We start from the raw sequence: 17,345 nt of genomic DNA on the forward strand, positions 1-17,345 counted from the left end.
TCTAAACAAACTATTCAGACTGATTTCAGCAAGTACAGATGTAGGAACTTGTTGCTTCAGTTTCTTTATAAGGAATTTATTAACATTCACAAGTTATATTCTTGGGACAGAAAAAAACATAATTTGTGTTTTTAAAATACTTAACTATACATGCTCTCATGCTAGCATGGAATGTCTAACTTGACTAACAAGAAGACAACAGATAGAGAAATGGACAAAGAAGCTTAAACAGAACTTTCCTTGTTATGACCCAAGACATGTGAAATATTCTTTCTAAACAGAAAAACTTCTTTTGCTGTCTTTTAAGAAAGTTGTAAAGCCTTTTTTTTATTCTAGTGTGTTTTGGTGTAATTATGCATAACTGTTTTAATAAAGAGTTTATCTGCTGCTGCTATTTTTCTTCTGCCTTAATTGTTTGAATCTCCAGTGATTTTATGATATCATATTTCTGGCAATTAATTTATAAACCACCTTGGGAGGATGAATTCCCTTAAAAAAGGAATAGAAATCTCTTAGACAAACAAATAAGAGATTAGCACAAATGCTGATACACATTCTTAAGCTAAGGTTCAGTAAGGAATAAGGGAAGGTTTTCAGCCAAAGATATAATGGAGAGAATATATTTTGAGAAGGAAACTATAGTCCCATTTTACAAAATCCAAAGCTATTTTGAAAATTTGAATACCATTTTCTATTGAGCTTTAAATTTTTAATGATTCATAGGATGGTGCAGCTTCAATTGGGTTCTGACTTTGAGCAACGGTCCTCACTTCACTTTCTCAGCCACTTTAAGGGAAGTTACCAAACTTTGAGTTACAGTCACCATTTTTGTTGACACCCAACCAGTGCTCAACAAGGCAAACCCTGGGGTTGTTGTGCGTTTTCCAGGCTGTATGGCCATGTTCCAGAAGTATTCCCTCCTGACGTTTCGCCCACATCTATGGCAGGCATCCTCAAAGGTTGTGAACCTCTAAGGATGCCTGCCATAGATGTGGGTTAAACGTCAGGAGAGAATACTTCTGGAACATGGCCATACAGCCCGGAAATCACACAACAACCCTGTGATTCTGGTCATGAAAGCCTTCAACAACACAAGGCAAACCTTCCTAGAGACCTTCCCTTTCTTCCACATCCCATGACATAAACGAAAAAACACCACCCACACAAGGATAGTCTCCTTTTTCATCTCTTATTCCCCATGACCTACAGCAAGTCTGCAGACACCTTCACCAAACAGGCATTTAGAAGTCTTCAATATCCACCCTTCCTTCAATTGCTTCTCGCACAATTACCTACCATTTACTTCCTATTTGTGCAACTGTTGTTGATATTTTTCTGCTGCTGCTGCTGCCTGAAATCCTGTATTACCCTCTGTTGGCCATATCACAAGAAGACATCACTCAGTAGGTTAGGTAGAAGACAGTAGGAAAAGAGGAAGACAACATTCAGGGTAGAAGCCATATCCTTAATTCTGCAAGAGGTTTCGGTGGGTGCTGTTCAAGGTGCTGAGACCCAGCTCAAAAAAAGAGATTTAGAATTACAGTAGAGTCTCACTTATCCAAACTAAACGGGCCGGCAGAACCTTGGATAAGCGAATATCTTGGATAATAAGGAGGGATTAAGGAAAAGCCTATTAATCATCAAATTAGGTTATGATTTTACAAATTAAGCACCAAAACATCATGTTATCCAATAAATTTGATGGGAAAGTAGTTCAATACACAGTAATGTTATGTTGTAATTACTATCTTTACGAATTTAGCACAAAAATATCATGACACAGTAGAATCTCACTTATCCAACATTCGCTCATCCAACATTCTGGATTATCCAATGCATTTTTGTAGTCAATGTTTTCAATACTTCATGATATTTTGGTGCTAAATTCGTAAATACAGCAATTACTACATAGCATTACAGAGTATTGAACTACTTTTTCTGTCAAATTTGTTGTATAACATGATATTTTGGTGCTTAATTTGTAAAATCATAACCTAATTTGACGTTTAATAGGCTTTTCCTTAATCCCTCCTTATTATCCAACATATTCGCTTATCCAACATTCTGCCGGCCCGTTTATGTTGGATAAGTGAGACTCTACTATATGTATAGCCCATTAAGCATCATGTATAGAAGGGAAACTATGGATGAATTTAATAAGATGCTATCGTGTAAAAATATACCACGGAATACTAAATATAAGATGGTCCATGCCATCATATTTTCCATTTCTATGCATAGCTATGAAAGGTGGACATCTGTTTCTTGAAACCCATATCATTGTCATTGGTCCACAAAGAAACAGTGCTGAGCAGAAAACAAACTTCTTAGAAAAAGAGGAAGAAAACATAGTTTCCTATCCATAAAAGTTGCCTGCAAGAGTAGCTAAGTGGGCATAGCAAATGACAAAGAGGGAGAGTTGAAGTAGAGGAAGCTTGTAAGACTCAAAGACCTGAGAGAAAGACTTGGTTTCCCTCTTTCCCTTTCCTTCCTGAGGGTAAGCAAATGAGTGCTCTCTCCTCAATTTGGACTTTGCTGAACAAGATTATCTCTTGAATTGTGGAAGTCAAAACTGCAGGCCCAAATGGACGTGTGATGAAGCAAGACAATTTGGGACTGAAAAACATAGCTTAATGGAAGAGACTTTGACATTCAAAATCCACTTGACACAAGAACCCTTCCTACTGGGACTGAAGGACAATCAGTATGACAAAAGATATGCACAGAAGTCAAAAGATATAGCTACTCTATTACCAGAAGACTGGCAGCTCAAACTGTATAATTTGGCAGAAATGGACAAACTGACAACTTTGATCAAACAAAAATCATTAATTAACTGTAGGAATGGCAGCCATTAATTGTATTTTTGAGAAACTGTTGAGGGACCTTATCAGTATTTGGAGATGAAGAATTGTATATATTAATATTCAAGTAGACATGCTTATTTCCTATAGAAAAATCAAGGAAGTGGGATAAGGGATTAATTAATGCCATCAACTAGTCATTGGAAGGCTCTAATTTTGTCTGTTTTTTTTTGTATTTGAGTGTTTTGTGTGTATTTTAGGCTTATTTGTAGTGAATTGTGTTATGTCTGTTGTATATTATGGTTCTCTATATATGATTTGATATTTTAAAACTTTGTCTTTTTTCTTTAATAAGATATAAAAACACCTGTATCCCCAGCTAGACGTAACACTAAATGACCTTTTACACTGAAAGCATACTTTTCAACAAATCCAAATAGCATGGCCAGTGTGAGTGGCCAGTATACTGAAAATTAGCAGGATTAGCAACCACTATAAGTTTCCTCTCAATTCAAATAACCGTTCCAGGTTTGTGTCAGAACCACATCAACAGAAGATAGGTATAGGGCTTGTCTATAATGGAATGGGGGGACTCAAACCCCAAGTGGAAGGTTGTCTATTTTGTTGACATACAGCAACTTCTAGTAAATATCTCCAGGTTAGTTTGCTTGCTTGTTTGCTTTCTTTAAAATGACTTTGCCACACTTTGCTAGAAACTCTAGCATATCCCATGACTTTGGAGCAATCTAGTCACCTAGATCGGGTCTGGTTCACTCCAATCCACTGTCCATACTGGGCACCAGCACCAGCACTCTTTACAAGACATTCTTGACATTCACAATTGTCCCTTCATAATAATGTGATCTCGGCTAGTCGCAGCTAGCACAGTGGGTTAAACTACAAGCTACTGAAAAGCTTGTCGACTGGAAGGTGAGCAGTTCAAGCTGCGGGTCGAGGTGCGCTCCTGCCATTAGCCCTAGCAGTTCAAAAACAGCAATGTAAGTAGATAAATAGGTACCACTTTGGTGGGGAGGTAAAAGGCACCACTGAAAAACATGCTGGCAAAATTTGATCAGCTTCCTCAGTGTGGAAAATGGAACAACATCACTTCTCCATGGCCGAGTCAAGCACAGCCTCTAGATACTGGAGATGGAAAAAGTGAGAAGCTTTGCCTCTGTCTATGTGTTGTCTGTCTATATTATTAATTGTGAAAGCATTGAATGCTTGCCTTGTATGTATTTTGTAATCTGCTCTGAGGGAGATAGAGCGGAATATAAATCAAGTACATTGCTACATTATTTTATTGTATGACACAGCAAACAAGATAGATATGCTGGATTTCGTTTCACAAAATCACAAGTCGAACACTTCCCAAGTGTCTAGGACTGAGTGATGTATTTTCGGATGATGCGCACAGATCCCAGTAGGATGGCCTTTTGCAGTTGGCAGATCGTAATTTTGTCAATGTCTATGGTTTCCAAATGCCGGCTGAGATCTTTTGGCACGGCATCCAATGTGCCGATCACCACCGGGACCACCTGCACTGGTTTCTGCCAGAGTCTTTGCAGTTCAATCTTGAGGTCCTGATAGCGGCTGAGTTTTTCCTGTTGTTTTTCGTCAATGCGACTGTCACCTGAGATGGCAACATCAATGATCCAAACCTTTTTCTTTTCCACAACTGTGATGTCTGGTGTGTTGTGTTCCAGAACTTTGTCAGTCTGGATTCGGAAGTCCCACAGTATCTTTGCGTGCTCATTTTCCAATACCTTTGCAGGTTTGTGATCCCACCAGTTCTTTACTGCTGGGAGGTGGTACTTGAGGCATAAGTTCCAATGAATCATTTGGGCCACATAGTTGTGCCTCTGTTTGTAGTCTGTGCAATTTTCTTACAGCAGCTGAGGATATGATCAATGGTTTCGTCGGTTTCCTTGCCCAGTCTGCATTTTGGGTCATCAGCTGATTTTTCAATCTTGGCCTTAATTGCATTTATTCTGATGGCTTGCTCCTGGGCTGCTTATCATCATCATCATCATCATCATCATCATCATCATCATCATCATCATCATCATCATCATCTCCTTTCCTTGTTGGAATGGGGCACCTGCATAGCAAACGAGGAGAGTGATTGCCCTGAGCATCATGCTGGTTGTGCAAGCTGATTTTAGAAGGTGGCCAGGAGCTCAGACTGAGCTCTGTGGCTAGCTAGGAGTAGTGGCAACTGCAACATGGAGGAAGCAAGTGCCAAGATCATTTGTCTAGCATCTGCCATGGTATAAAGTCTGTGTCCTATACCTTGACTATGTTGTACGTGTCTTCTGCTTAAGATGTATTCCTATAACCTTCTCCAGCATATTGCGTATATCTCATATTAAGCTCATTGATGGGAATTAGAGTAGGCAGGGGTATATTGCAATTTCTGGGAACCAGCACCGATTAAGCAACAACATCTGGAAGATAAGAGAGGAGAATCTGGGAGAATGGAGAGTTGGGAACAGAGGTCGTTTCTCAAGTGAATTGGTGTTTGGACAAGTGATGTAATGGTTAGACTCATTAACCAATTACTGAAAGTCCCCCTAAAAGGGGTATTGTGAAACTGTAACATGTGGAATGTTTGAAATGGTAACCCTATATAGGATGTCTACTTTATAGCAAACTTTAGTCTTGCCAACAATTGTGTGTAAAACCTGTAAAATAATATTCTTCTTTTCTTCTAAGTTGGATCTACGAGTGGCAGTTTATACCTGATAGTGGGATGTGGGTGGCCCCAGTAGAGCAGTCATCTGAACAATGAACCCAGATTTGTCACAAATGTACTGAATTCAGGGCTGCTTCCGAACAAATGTACACCAGGTTGAACTGTCCAGTGTAGATGATCCCCTAAAGCAGTCATGTACAACCTGTGGCCCTCCAAGAGCTTGGGCCTCCAACTCCTAGAAGCCCTAGCCAGTTTGTCCAATGGTCAGGAATTCTGGGAGCTGGAGTCCAAAACACCTGGAGGTTGTGCACCACTGTCGTAATGTTTGCTGCAACCCTCACAACCAGTGGCTTCTATTTGCATTCAAACATTTCAATGCCAAAAATCTTTTGTTACTACTTTGGCCCAATCTAGTATCCTGGCAGCCATTGCCCTAAGGAAAGTATCTGTCTGCCTCGGAAAAGTATTTGCCCTGATTTTTATTACCAATGTAACTTTAGAGTGACAGAAATGTTCCGTTATGCTGACCTCATTTGATCAGATATATTTGGCTCCTGGCAGCCTCCAGAGGCTCTGCTGTCCTATTCTAATGAGGAACTCACGACGCCTCGCATGATATGTTGTCAAATGGGCCCTCCAGCAGCACCTTAACTAATGACCACTTGAACATCCATCGAAGGCTACAGTCACTCTTTCACTGCCTCTAACTAACTTGATTTGATTAGCATTTCATTGAGTCCTGACAGTGGGAAGCTGTAAGTGACATTATCAGGAAATAATGAATGAGTTGGGAAGCAAATATATGTGTGAGAATGCAAAGGTGTTCTGGGTAACGTTTTATGCAGTGGCTGTTCAATTGTCAAGAGTCCTATTTTTAAGGCTTACTGAGACTTTTTTTAACTACTGGAAGCAAAAGAAAAGAGGGTAACTCAATCTTACTTTCAGGTTGGTGACGCAACAGCATCTTCCAATGAGCTCATGAGCAGTGTGACCATGTCTTTCTCTCTTCTTATCTCCCCCAACCTACCCTGCTGAATGGATTGGAGTAACCAAAGGAAGCTGATGGTAAAAGTGGAAAATAGGAGGAGAATGAAACTGAGATTTTTTAAAAAGCAGCTCAAAATGTGGCATTGGCAGAGGATTAATTGGGACTGTCCCTATCAAATCAGAGCTGTCGAAGAGTGTACTATTCGCTGTTCCTGAGCATGTGTCGCCTGAGGCAGCCACTTCATGCTGCTTATTCTGGCATAGTCACAAGTCTATTGATTGTTTAGGTCCCCTTTTCTGGAAAGAAGCATGCAAAATACACACACACACACACACACTTCAGATTCCCAGGTCTCAATGTTTGTCCCTGTCTTCTTCAAGTCAAGGATCATGATTTAGCAAAAGGAGGAAGTACTCCATCAAGGACTTGGTGTTGCAGTGGATGATGAAGCAGCAGCTCCCCCTGTGGCCAGAATCGAGCATACCCTCATGAAGCCAGAAGCTCAAAAATGTTAAATTGCCTCTGTGTCTTTGTCTGTATGTCGCATGTCTCATGGCATTGAATGTTTGCTATGTAAGTGCACATTGTGGTCCTCCCTGAGTCCCCTTCGGGGTGAGAAGGGTGGGATATAAATACAGCAAATAAATAAATAAGATCAAGATCATCATCTTGAAATGTGTGTAATAGCATATGTATTTTTCTCATTTGTTGGAGTTTTTTTTATAGAATCAAAGGACACATCTACATTGACTATTTAATGCAGTTTGAAGGCATCTTGATAGAAGGAAGTTACAGACAGAAGAGGGTGGGAATAGAAGGCTCTCTCCCTCGCACCCTGTGATGACTCATGGGCCTTGTAGTCCTGTTCCTAGTACTATTGTGGCAGACGAAGAGGAAAACATGGGATTTCCGCCGTTTCAGCCAGAATCGGAGCCTCTCCACCTGGAGGATGTTTGTCCTCAAGAATGTAGCCAAACAGGCCTTGGGCAGAATTCCCCCCCGTTTTCCCGGAGGGACAATTATAATAGAGATAGAGGAGCCAGGGAGGCTAATCGCCGGAGCCTGAGAATCGCTGCCAAACAACTAGCTGATTAGGTCTGCTTCCCTTGGGAAATTCTAAGGAGTCATGCATCTGGACAGAGTTGGGTTTCGCTTCTCGTTCTCTAGGGAAAGTGTTCTGTTGGCGGGAAAACAAGACCCAGTATAGCAGGGGTCCTCAAACTTTTTAAGTGGAGGGCCGATTCACAGTCCCTCAGACTGTTGGGGGGCCAGACTAGGATGAAATAGTCCAAAATTAGGATTGTTGTTGTTGTGTGCCTTCAAGTCATTTCAGACTTAGGTCAACCCTAAGTCTAAAGTTTAGGACAGAGGTCAGGTCAATGACCTTGGAGGGCCTTAGTTTGGGGAGCCCTGATCTAGACAATCTCATAAGACCATAGGTAAGCAAAGAGACCCCCAAAGACCATCTAGATGGTCTCATAAGTCCATCGGTAAGGAAAGGGACCCTCAAAGGCCATCTAGATGATCTCATCAGGCCATCAGAAGGCCATAGATAAGGAAAGGGACCCTCAAAGACCATCTAGATGGTTTCATAAGACCATAGGTAAGGAAAGGGGCCCCCAAAGGCCATATAGACAATCTCATAAAACCACAGGTAAGGAAAGGGACCCCCAAAAGCCATCTAGATGGTCCCATAAGGCCGTGGCTAAGCAAAGAGACCGTCAAAGGCCATCTAGATGATCTCATAAGACCATAGGTAAGCAAAGGAGACCTCCAAAAACCAGGCAGACTTAGGTCAATCCTAAATCTAAAGTTTAGGACAGGGGCCAGGTAAATGACCTTGGAGGGCCACATCCGGCCCCCGGGCCTTAGTTTGGGGACCCCTGCAATATAGGTGCTGGTCGCAAGGGGAACTTTGCGGAGTCAATTGTTCAGCTTGAGGAGTGAGATCGTGTGTGGACTTCGTAACCCCAGTTCCTTGTTTCCCGGATCAAGTTTCCAGCCTTGCCTTGTTTCACGGACTTCCTTGGACTCTGTTCATGTTTCATGTTTGCCTCGTTTCAAGTCTTTGATCTAGCCAAGAATCAAGTTTATTTTCCAGCCTTGTTGTCAAGCTACATTGGACTCTAAAGACTCAGTCATTCCCCACACTATTGCTTGGCAAAGTGTGTGTTTCGGTCAAGTGGATTATAACTTTGAACTCTAATATCTTATATTGGACAATACATTTCTGGACTATATTTGACCTCATCTGAAAGGTCTGCTTCTGAACTATATTCTTCACTTGTTTTTATTGACTTTATATATTTCTATAATAAAGATATTAGATAGATTCTGGTCTCTGCGCATGGTTATTGGTGCTCTGCAGCCTGGGTCCTGACACACCCTGTCTAGGAGAGACTATGATGGTGGTGAGATCAAAGGAAAGCTTTCCTTTGTAGATCTCAAGGTTCTGATAGGTTGCTATCAGGAGATATCATCTTTCAGATATATTATTTTTATAATAGAGCCATTGAATCCACAGTACTTATCTATCTGTTGACTTGCCATTAAACAGTTAATGAATGGATCTATTCTTGCTGGGACTAATCAACAAGATTCCAGCTATCCTGTTGCACTTTACTGGATTGTGTAAAAGTATTAGCAGTGCTTTCAACATACCACTTTTTTCATGTCAGGAGCAACTTGAGAAAAGGCAAGTCACTTCTGATATGAGAGAATTGGCTGTCTGCCCAGGAGATGTCCTGATGTTTGGATGTTTTTACCATTCTTGTGGAAGGCTTCTCTCATATCACCACATGGAGCTGATAGAGGGAGCTCATCCGTGCTCTCCCCAGGTTGGATTCAAACCAGCAACTTTCAGGTCAGGAACCCAACCTTCAAGTCAGCAGTCCTGCCAGGACAAGAATTTAATCCATTGTACCACCGGGGGCTTCTAACATACCACTTGATTCCCTGTGATTGCCCAAACAGCCACTATGCCTTCTTCATTTTAAAACAGGACAAGAAGTAGACACACTGGGAGATATATAACACTATGGAACACAATTTTTGTTCCTTGGTTATAAATTTCATTTCCTAATTGATTCAATCATAAAAGATGGGAAAAGTTTATTAAAAAGATGGGAAAAGGACATCCTGCAGCACATAGAATCATAGAATCATAGAATAGTAGAGTTGGAAGAGACCTCATGGGCCATCCAGTCCAACCCCCTGCCAAGAAGCAGGAAATCGCATTCAAAGCACCCCCGACAGATGGCCACCCAGCCTCTGTTTAAAAGTCTCCAAAGAAGGAGCCTCCACCACAGTCCAGGGGAGAGAGTTCCACTGCCGAATAGCTCTCACAGTGAGGAAGTTCTTCCTGATGTTCAGGTGGAATCTCCTTTCCTGTAGTTTGAAGCCATTGTTCCGTGTCCTAGTCTGCAGGGCAGCAGAAAACAAGCTTGCTCCCTCCTCCCTATGACTTCCCCTCACATATTTGTACATGGCTATCACGTCTCCTCTCAGCCTTCTCTTCTGCAGGCTAAACATACCCAGTTCTTTAAGCTGCTCCTCATAGGGCTTGTTCTCCAGACCTTTGATCATTTTAGTTGCCCTCCTCTGGACCAGCTTGTCAACATTGTCCCTTCAACTGCAGTGCCCAGAATTGGGCACAGTATTCCAGGTGTGGTCTGACCAAGGCAGAATAGAGTGGTAGCATGACTTCCCTGGATCTAGACGCTATACCCCTATTGATGAAGGCCAGAATCCCATTGGCCTTTTTTTGCAGCCGCATCACATTGCTGGCTCATGTTTAACTTGTTGTCCATGAGGACTCCAAGATCTTTTTCACATGTACTGCTGTCTAGCCAGGCGTTCCCCATTCTGTATCTTTGCATTCCATTTTTTCTGCTGAAGTGAAGTATCTTGCATTTATCCCTGTTGAACTTCATTTTGTTAGTTTCAGCCCATCTCTCTAGTCTGTCAAGATCATTTTGAATTTTGTTTCTTTCTTCTGGAGTGTTGGCTATCCCTCCCAGTTTGGTGTCATCTGCAAACTTGATGATCATGCCTTCTAACCCTTCATCTAAGTCGTTAATAAAGATGTTAAACAGAACCGAACCCTGCGGCACTCCACATTTTATTATAGGGTTTTTTTTTCCAATTACTATAGGACTTCATCAGATGGGCAAATTTACCCATCCTTCGATGCTTGGACCTCTCTAGGTGATACTGTGACTGTGGTGAGATCAAAGGAAAGCTTTCCCTTGTAGATCTCAAGGTTCTGACGGGTTGCTATCAGGAGACATCATCTTTCTGATATGTACTTCTGGTGGTGCTCTGTGCCTGAAGAAAAGATCATGCATCACAGGAGGCATTGCCAGCAACATGGGAGGCTTCCCATGTTGCATAAAAACAAGTGGGGAGGGGGAAAAGCTGGGCAGTGATAATTCTCCTCACTGGAAAAAAGTGAGAAGCAATGCAGGGAGATGGGTTTCCCATGCTCCCTGTTAGATTTATCACAATCCATGGCAAATCCCTCTCTCTCACACACACACCAATGTGATGAAGTCCATAGAGTCTCAATCAATTCAACATAGTTTGTCACAAAAATGAAGTTTCTGGAGTATAACAACTACTTCCAAAGTAAGTACCACACAGTTAAACAGCAAATAACACATTCAAGCCATACATAGTGAGTGATTGCCCAGTATCAGTAGAAGGTTGGTGTTAATGCAGCCACTATTTAACTACATGTATGTCCTGCTGGGTGTTGACGGTCTAAGTTGATTTAAGGCTGCCAAACACCCAGATGAAAGCACCTACAGTCAATAGGAACTGTTAGGGGAAAACCAGGACTGGGTTCCTACATTACAAGCACAGATTCAGCATGAAATATCAAAATCATTTTGTGGCATATCCCAACGATCATACCATTTCTCAGATGCAATCCTATAAGAATGTATACTGTGAATGACAGGTTTTCATTGTGCAAGCACTGTTTTTGCATGTCCTATCATCCGGATCAGGTATAATTTGTATATCCAAATATAAGATACATATGTTTGTGTATGGTATTTCTCCAGGATCAGGAAGTAGTTGCAAAATACTATTTGAAACCATTTTAGCATAGATTCTCTCAGGATGCAAATCAGAGAGATGTTTCATGGCAGAGTCTATATCCTGCTTTAGGCAAATTGGAACATCATCTGTCATCTGACCAAGGGGGGATTAGAAACAAGAAGAAAATCATAACGTTGACCCTATTATACTTCTTATTGTGCACTACAGTTGATAAGGTTTATTTTGACCCTTTAGAATGCAGGTGGAAGATTATATGATTGAATGTTTTTCTGTCTCTTTTAACAAAATAATGACTCACACATTGGAATTTTGCATGTTAAGAAAGACTGTAAAATTTATTACTTGGGAAGGAGTTCCAAAGTCTAGGGGAAGCCACTGAGAACATTATTTCTCATGTTCCCACAAACCATATTTGTGAAGGTGGTGGGACTGATAGAAGGCCATCTCTTCTGGATCCAAGGGTGTGGGTGGAAACATATGGAGAAATATGGTTTGTTAGATACCTTTTACCCAGTTGATATGTTTTTGTATGTGATTTCACTTAATAGATTCATTCCTGTAAGTAATATTACCTAATATATGTATTTTTAATGACATTTCAACTAACCTATGCTATTTTCTATTTTAAAAATTCCCCATATGGAAGCATTTTGTATTCATGTTCTGATTTAAAAAGTACAAACACTGAAGAATTATATAAGTTCTGTTCCTAATTTAGGGCTCATCTACACTTTAGAAATAGTATAGTTTGACACCATTCCAACTGCCATGGCTTAGTGCTATGGAATCATGGGAATTGTAGTTTTACAGTGTCTTCCTTCTTTTGCTCCTGCTCCTCTTCCAGCCACATTGTTGATATTGCTCTTCACAAAATCTCTCTAGCCTTCTCTGCCAAAGTGTGCTGGTGCTTTACAAAACTATAACTCCCATGATTCCATATTGTTAGAGATGTCATTCTGCACTGCCTAAGTCTCTATTGTTAGTTAGCAAGCCTTGAGCAGAGTCAGGGACACCTTCCCACAGTCCTATGCATGCTTGATAGGCTTTACTCTTATTTCCTTCTTCCTGTCCTGTTTAGATCCACCCCATCCTTTTGTTGATTTTAGAAATGTGATCTCTCCTAGGGCTTGATGTAACCTCCTCAATTTGGCCTTTAGAATTTTTATGGCCCTAGAGAAGAAAGGTGGTCACCATTCTTTCTTCCTGCTTTGTTTCACAGAGAGGACGCATTTTGTCCCCTCTTGTAGTCAAGATGTCTAGATTCTATCTAGATTCTTTGTTATTTTGATCCGTCTACCTATCTTAGACCAGATTAGATAAGCTAGTTAGCTCCAAACCTTTTCTATCCATCAATGGATTTCTTTTTACCTCAATAAATGCTTTTAAACTTTTAAGCTGGCTTTGCGATCCTTTGCCATCCTGAAGAAGACAAAGGCTTTCCTAAACTCACCCCGCGTAAGTTTCTCTGCTGCATTGGAAGAAATACTTCCACACACTCTGCTGTTTTCCCAGGAATTTACCTCACAAAGAGGGTGATTTGAGCTTAACAGCTCCTAGATTCCCAACACATATCATTGAACCATCATAGTTAAAATAGTGTTAAACTGCATGAATTCTATCATGTAGATGAACCCTTTGTTTAGTATATGCAAAGTGGAATGGTTAGCTTTTAAATGAAACTCAAACACATTTCTCTTCATCAGTAGTAAATACAGCGATTTTGTTTCTATATGTCTTTAATGGAATTTCTCCCAGCTCCTGAAGTTCACTATTACCTGCTTTTATTGGTGAAGTGATAGCATGGATAAGGCATTACAGCATTAGAATCATAGAATCATATAATAATAGAGTTGGAAGAGATTCTGTTTAAAAGTTTCCAAGGAAGAAGTTTCCATCACACTCTGAGGCTGAGAGTTCCACTGTTGAACAGTTTGTATGGGCTGGAAGTTCTTCCTGTTGTTCAGGTGGAATCTCCTTTCCTGTAATTTGAACCCATCGCTCTGAGTCCTAGTTTCTAGGGCAGCAAAAAACAAGCCTACTCCCTCTTCCTTATGACACCCTTCCACATATTTATAAATGGCTATAATGTCTCCTCTCAACTTTCTCTTCTTCAGACTAAACATACTCAGCTCTTTAAGATGCTCCTCATGGGAATTCATGGTCTCCAGACCTTTAATCATTTTAGTTGCCCCCCTCTGGACACCTTCCACCTTGTCAATATCTTTTTTGAACTGTTGTGCCCAGGATTTGACACAATATTTCAGGTAAGAGATATAATCAAAGCATAATACAAAGGTACTATGACTTCCCTCGATCTAGACACTATGCTTCTTTTGATGCAGCCCAAAATCCCATTGGCTTTTTAAGCTTCTGCATCACACTCTTGGCTCATGTTCATTATGTTATTTCTAATTTTAAAGAGCAGTGTAGCTTGGTGACGCTTCCCTTCAAATGCTTCATCTACCCTCCATTATATTTGCTCTTCTTATGTACCTTCACGCTCATTCAGATTCATGGTGAACCTATCATGAGGTTTTCTTGGCAACCTTTCTTCAGAAGAGGTGTGCATTTTTAAAAGCTTGTTTTAAAAAAAGCCTTACCTGTGTGATTAGGTTAGACTCATAGAATCTTTCAGTCCAAAAAGATCTTGTGATCATCTAGATTCACAGAACCACTAAATGAAAAATTTGGAAAGAACCCTGGCAGAAGAACTAGTTGAAAAAAACCCTAGTTGAAGAACCCTAGTGAAAGAACCTCTGTCAATTTGGCTTCCAATTTCTTGATCAACCAGAGATAATTTTAAAAAATTACTATATAAAATCATTACAACCACAACTACTGGTGGAATTCAGGTTCTGATGTGTTTTAACAGAGACAATGAAAACTGTTAGAAACCATTCCTGATGTATAATCTCTGTGAAAAAAAATTAAAAAGAATTTTTTTCATTAATTTATAATCAAAACAAAAGATAAGACAAAGGGAGAGAGAATGCGTCCTCTCAAATATTTGTATAAAGTTGGTTTGGATTTAAATTATTTTGGGGGAATACATGACACTTTTACATATGCAGTAAAGCAATGCTTCCTTGAGAAGAAATTAAAAATAGATTTAATATCATCCAAGCCACAACTCCACACTTTAGTTTCCTGCCTGCAACTACACTGTGCATTTGCAAAAACAACAACAGCAACAACAACAACAACAACAAGCTCTCTACTGAAAGCATTCTGAAATGGAAATAGCTGCTGAAACTTTGAAATAAAAATAGAAATAAAAGTCCTATGTTTATAAACATAACTGCAATCTGAAAGGACCTGGGAAGATAAATTTGTTCATCTTAACTATGAGTAAATTAATCTTCCCAGGTCCTTTCAGATGACAAAACTGTCTCCCTCTTCTTCTTCTTCTTCTTCTTCTTCTTTTTGGCAGGCTCTTAGGAACAGGCTTTTCCCCCATGGCACCTCATGGAAAGCAGAATGCCTTTGAATGTCTGCTTCAGCCTAACATTAAAGAAAATCAAAAGAATGGAATGGATGGAGGGGCATACAGCAGCAATGAATGAACAGATACTGTGTTTCCATCTATTCCTAGTTAGGCAGGAAGGGATCCCCAGCAGAATCTCATCTACAAAGCTGCAGAAATAAAGCACTAGGAAGGAGATCAGAGTCTTAATGGCATTGCTGTGAACCTGTGTGCTCAGATCCTTGAAGCCAGTCATGTTGCGTCTCATCTGTTTGGTGTGTCTCCAGAGAGATGCAATTAGGAGGGTGGATGATGCTGTGAAGAACAGAAGAGGAATGGTCATCCAAGTCAGGTACACGATGAAAACCTTGAAGTAGGAGATGTTCCCAACGGTGCTGTCACTGGTGGTGTTTTTCACAGAACTCCTGGTTGAGTTACAGAGGTGAACACTAAAATCTGTCCAGATGAAAGGGACAGAAGAGATCAAAGAGACCAACATTGATCCCAGAAGAAGATATGGAACCATCCCAGAGATTCTCAGCTTCATTAGCAGGAAATGCCGCTGGGTGAAAGTGGCAATCTTTGCACAGTAGAAGGCACTGAGGCAAGCAGCAAACCAAAGGCAAGCTGTGCTGGACAACACCAGGAGGGCTGACTGTACCCTGAGTACATTCCAGTGGCGTGTCCCTTGGCAAAGCGTAGAGTACAATACTGTCCCTTGCAGAAGAAGTCTAGATGAACTGAGACAACTTACAATCATGTAACAATTGGGCAGTTTTTTCCTTGTTGCCCAGTCTAGGTAGCCAATGACCAAAATAAATACATTGACTATTATCCCCACAGCACAGCAAGTCATGATAACAACCTGAAAGGTGGTTTGAAGAGAATTTACAGTCCCCATGTTCACTGTTGCCAGTCTTTCTGAGTTGCTTTATCCAAGTATTATCTATAAATAATCAAGTCCTTTGAGTAATCCTATGAAATGATTTCTAGTTTCCCCATTCAATGGTAGAAGTTAAGTCTGGAATACCTTACCATGCTTATGGTATCCCCAAAGAATGTATCCACGGTTTTCAAATGCCTCTAGTCCATCTATAGCAGGAAGTCACTTGAAATCAGTCCTGTATATTTTAACCTGGTGTTGCTTGAGGATATGCAAATATTCAGTATGATTTCATTCTGGCTTGTTTCCCAGGCTCTCCTATGAACACTGAACATTTGCAATATTTACTGATTCATTATTTACTTATTTAAAGTACAGCATTTCTATATTTAATCCCAGCCCAAAAGGACCCCGGAGGCAATGAACAAATAAAAACCAATTAACACAATATGAGTCTAAAAATATTTTTAAATACATATACTGTATATACTTGAGTATAAGCCTAGTTTTCCAGCCCCTTTTTTAAGACTGAAAAAGCCCCCCTCAGCTCATACTCGGGTGAGGGTCCTGGTTGGCTTATATTTGGGTCAGCTTATACTCGAGAATATATGGTACATTTATTATTTTTCTCTATTATTATTGATATTATTACATTTATTATTTTTCTCCATTATTGTTGCTACTATTACATTTATTTTACTCTATTATTATTATTATTATTATTATTAACATTTATTATTTCACTCTGATATTATTATTATTATTATTATTATTATTATTATTATTATTATTATTATCCGGTGACCTAGGGGATAAAAGCCTTGTGACTTGAAGGTTGGGTTGCTGACCTGAAAACTGCCAGGTTTGAATCCCACCCGGGGAGAGCGTGGATGAGCTCCCTCTATCAGCTCCAGCTCCATGCGGGGACATGAGAGAAGCCTTCCACAAGGACGGTAAAACATCAAAATATCCGGGTGTCCCCTGGGCAACATCCTTGCAGACGACCAATTCTCTCACTCCAGAAGCAACTCCGATTGCTCCTGACACAAAAAAATGCATTTATTATTTTACTCTATTTATTATTACATGTATTATTTTCCTATTATTATTATTATTATTATTATTATTACATGTATTATTTTACTCTATTATTATTAAAAGGATACATAAGCACATTTACATTGAAGAAGATGAGAATAATGATTTGATCAGAGTTGGACAGTCTTATCTTAAATTTGAGCTTTATGTAAATATTCAAAAACATTTAACCTACTGATGCCTCAATTAATGTAATTTTATTGTATCTATTTTTATTTCTGAAATTTACCACCCTCGGCTTATATTGAAGTCAACGTTTTCCCAGTTTTTTTTTTTTGTGGTAAAATTAGGTGCCTCGGCTTATATTTGGGTTGGCTTATACTCGAGTATATACAGTAATATGTTTTGAA

General features: G+C 40.0%; 2 protein-coding genes across 3 annotated transcripts in view; both read right to left on the bottom strand.

Annotated features, from left to right (window-relative positions):
* tenm4 (teneurin transmembrane protein 4) overlaps positions 1 to 17,345 on the bottom strand; it is a 1,874,213-nt gene that overhangs the window by 1,732,571 nt on the left and 124,297 nt on the right. The gene's annotated exons all lie outside the window — the stretch shown is intronic.
* On the bottom strand, positions 11,276 to 16,102 carry LOC107982591 (taste receptor type 2 member 40-like). The gene has a single exon (XM_062974514.1). It carries the CDS (start codon positions 15,913 to 15,915, stop codon positions 14,986 to 14,988), a length of 930 nt encoding a protein of 309 aa, XP_062830584.1. The 5' UTR covers positions 15,916 to 16,102; the 3' UTR covers positions 11,276 to 14,985.

Source organism: Anolis carolinensis, chromosome 3, assembly GCF_035594765.1.
Source record: "Anolis carolinensis isolate JA03-04 chromosome 3, rAnoCar3.1.pri, whole genome shotgun sequence".
NCBI classification, from domain to species: domain Eukaryota; kingdom Metazoa; phylum Chordata; class Lepidosauria; order Squamata; family Dactyloidae; genus Anolis; species Anolis carolinensis.

Excerpts from the sequence above, each read along its gene's own strand:
- LOC107982591 (XM_062974514.1), bottom strand. The coding sequence starts at position 15,915 with ATGGGGACTGTAAATTCTCTTCAAACCACCTTTCAGGTTGTTATCATG.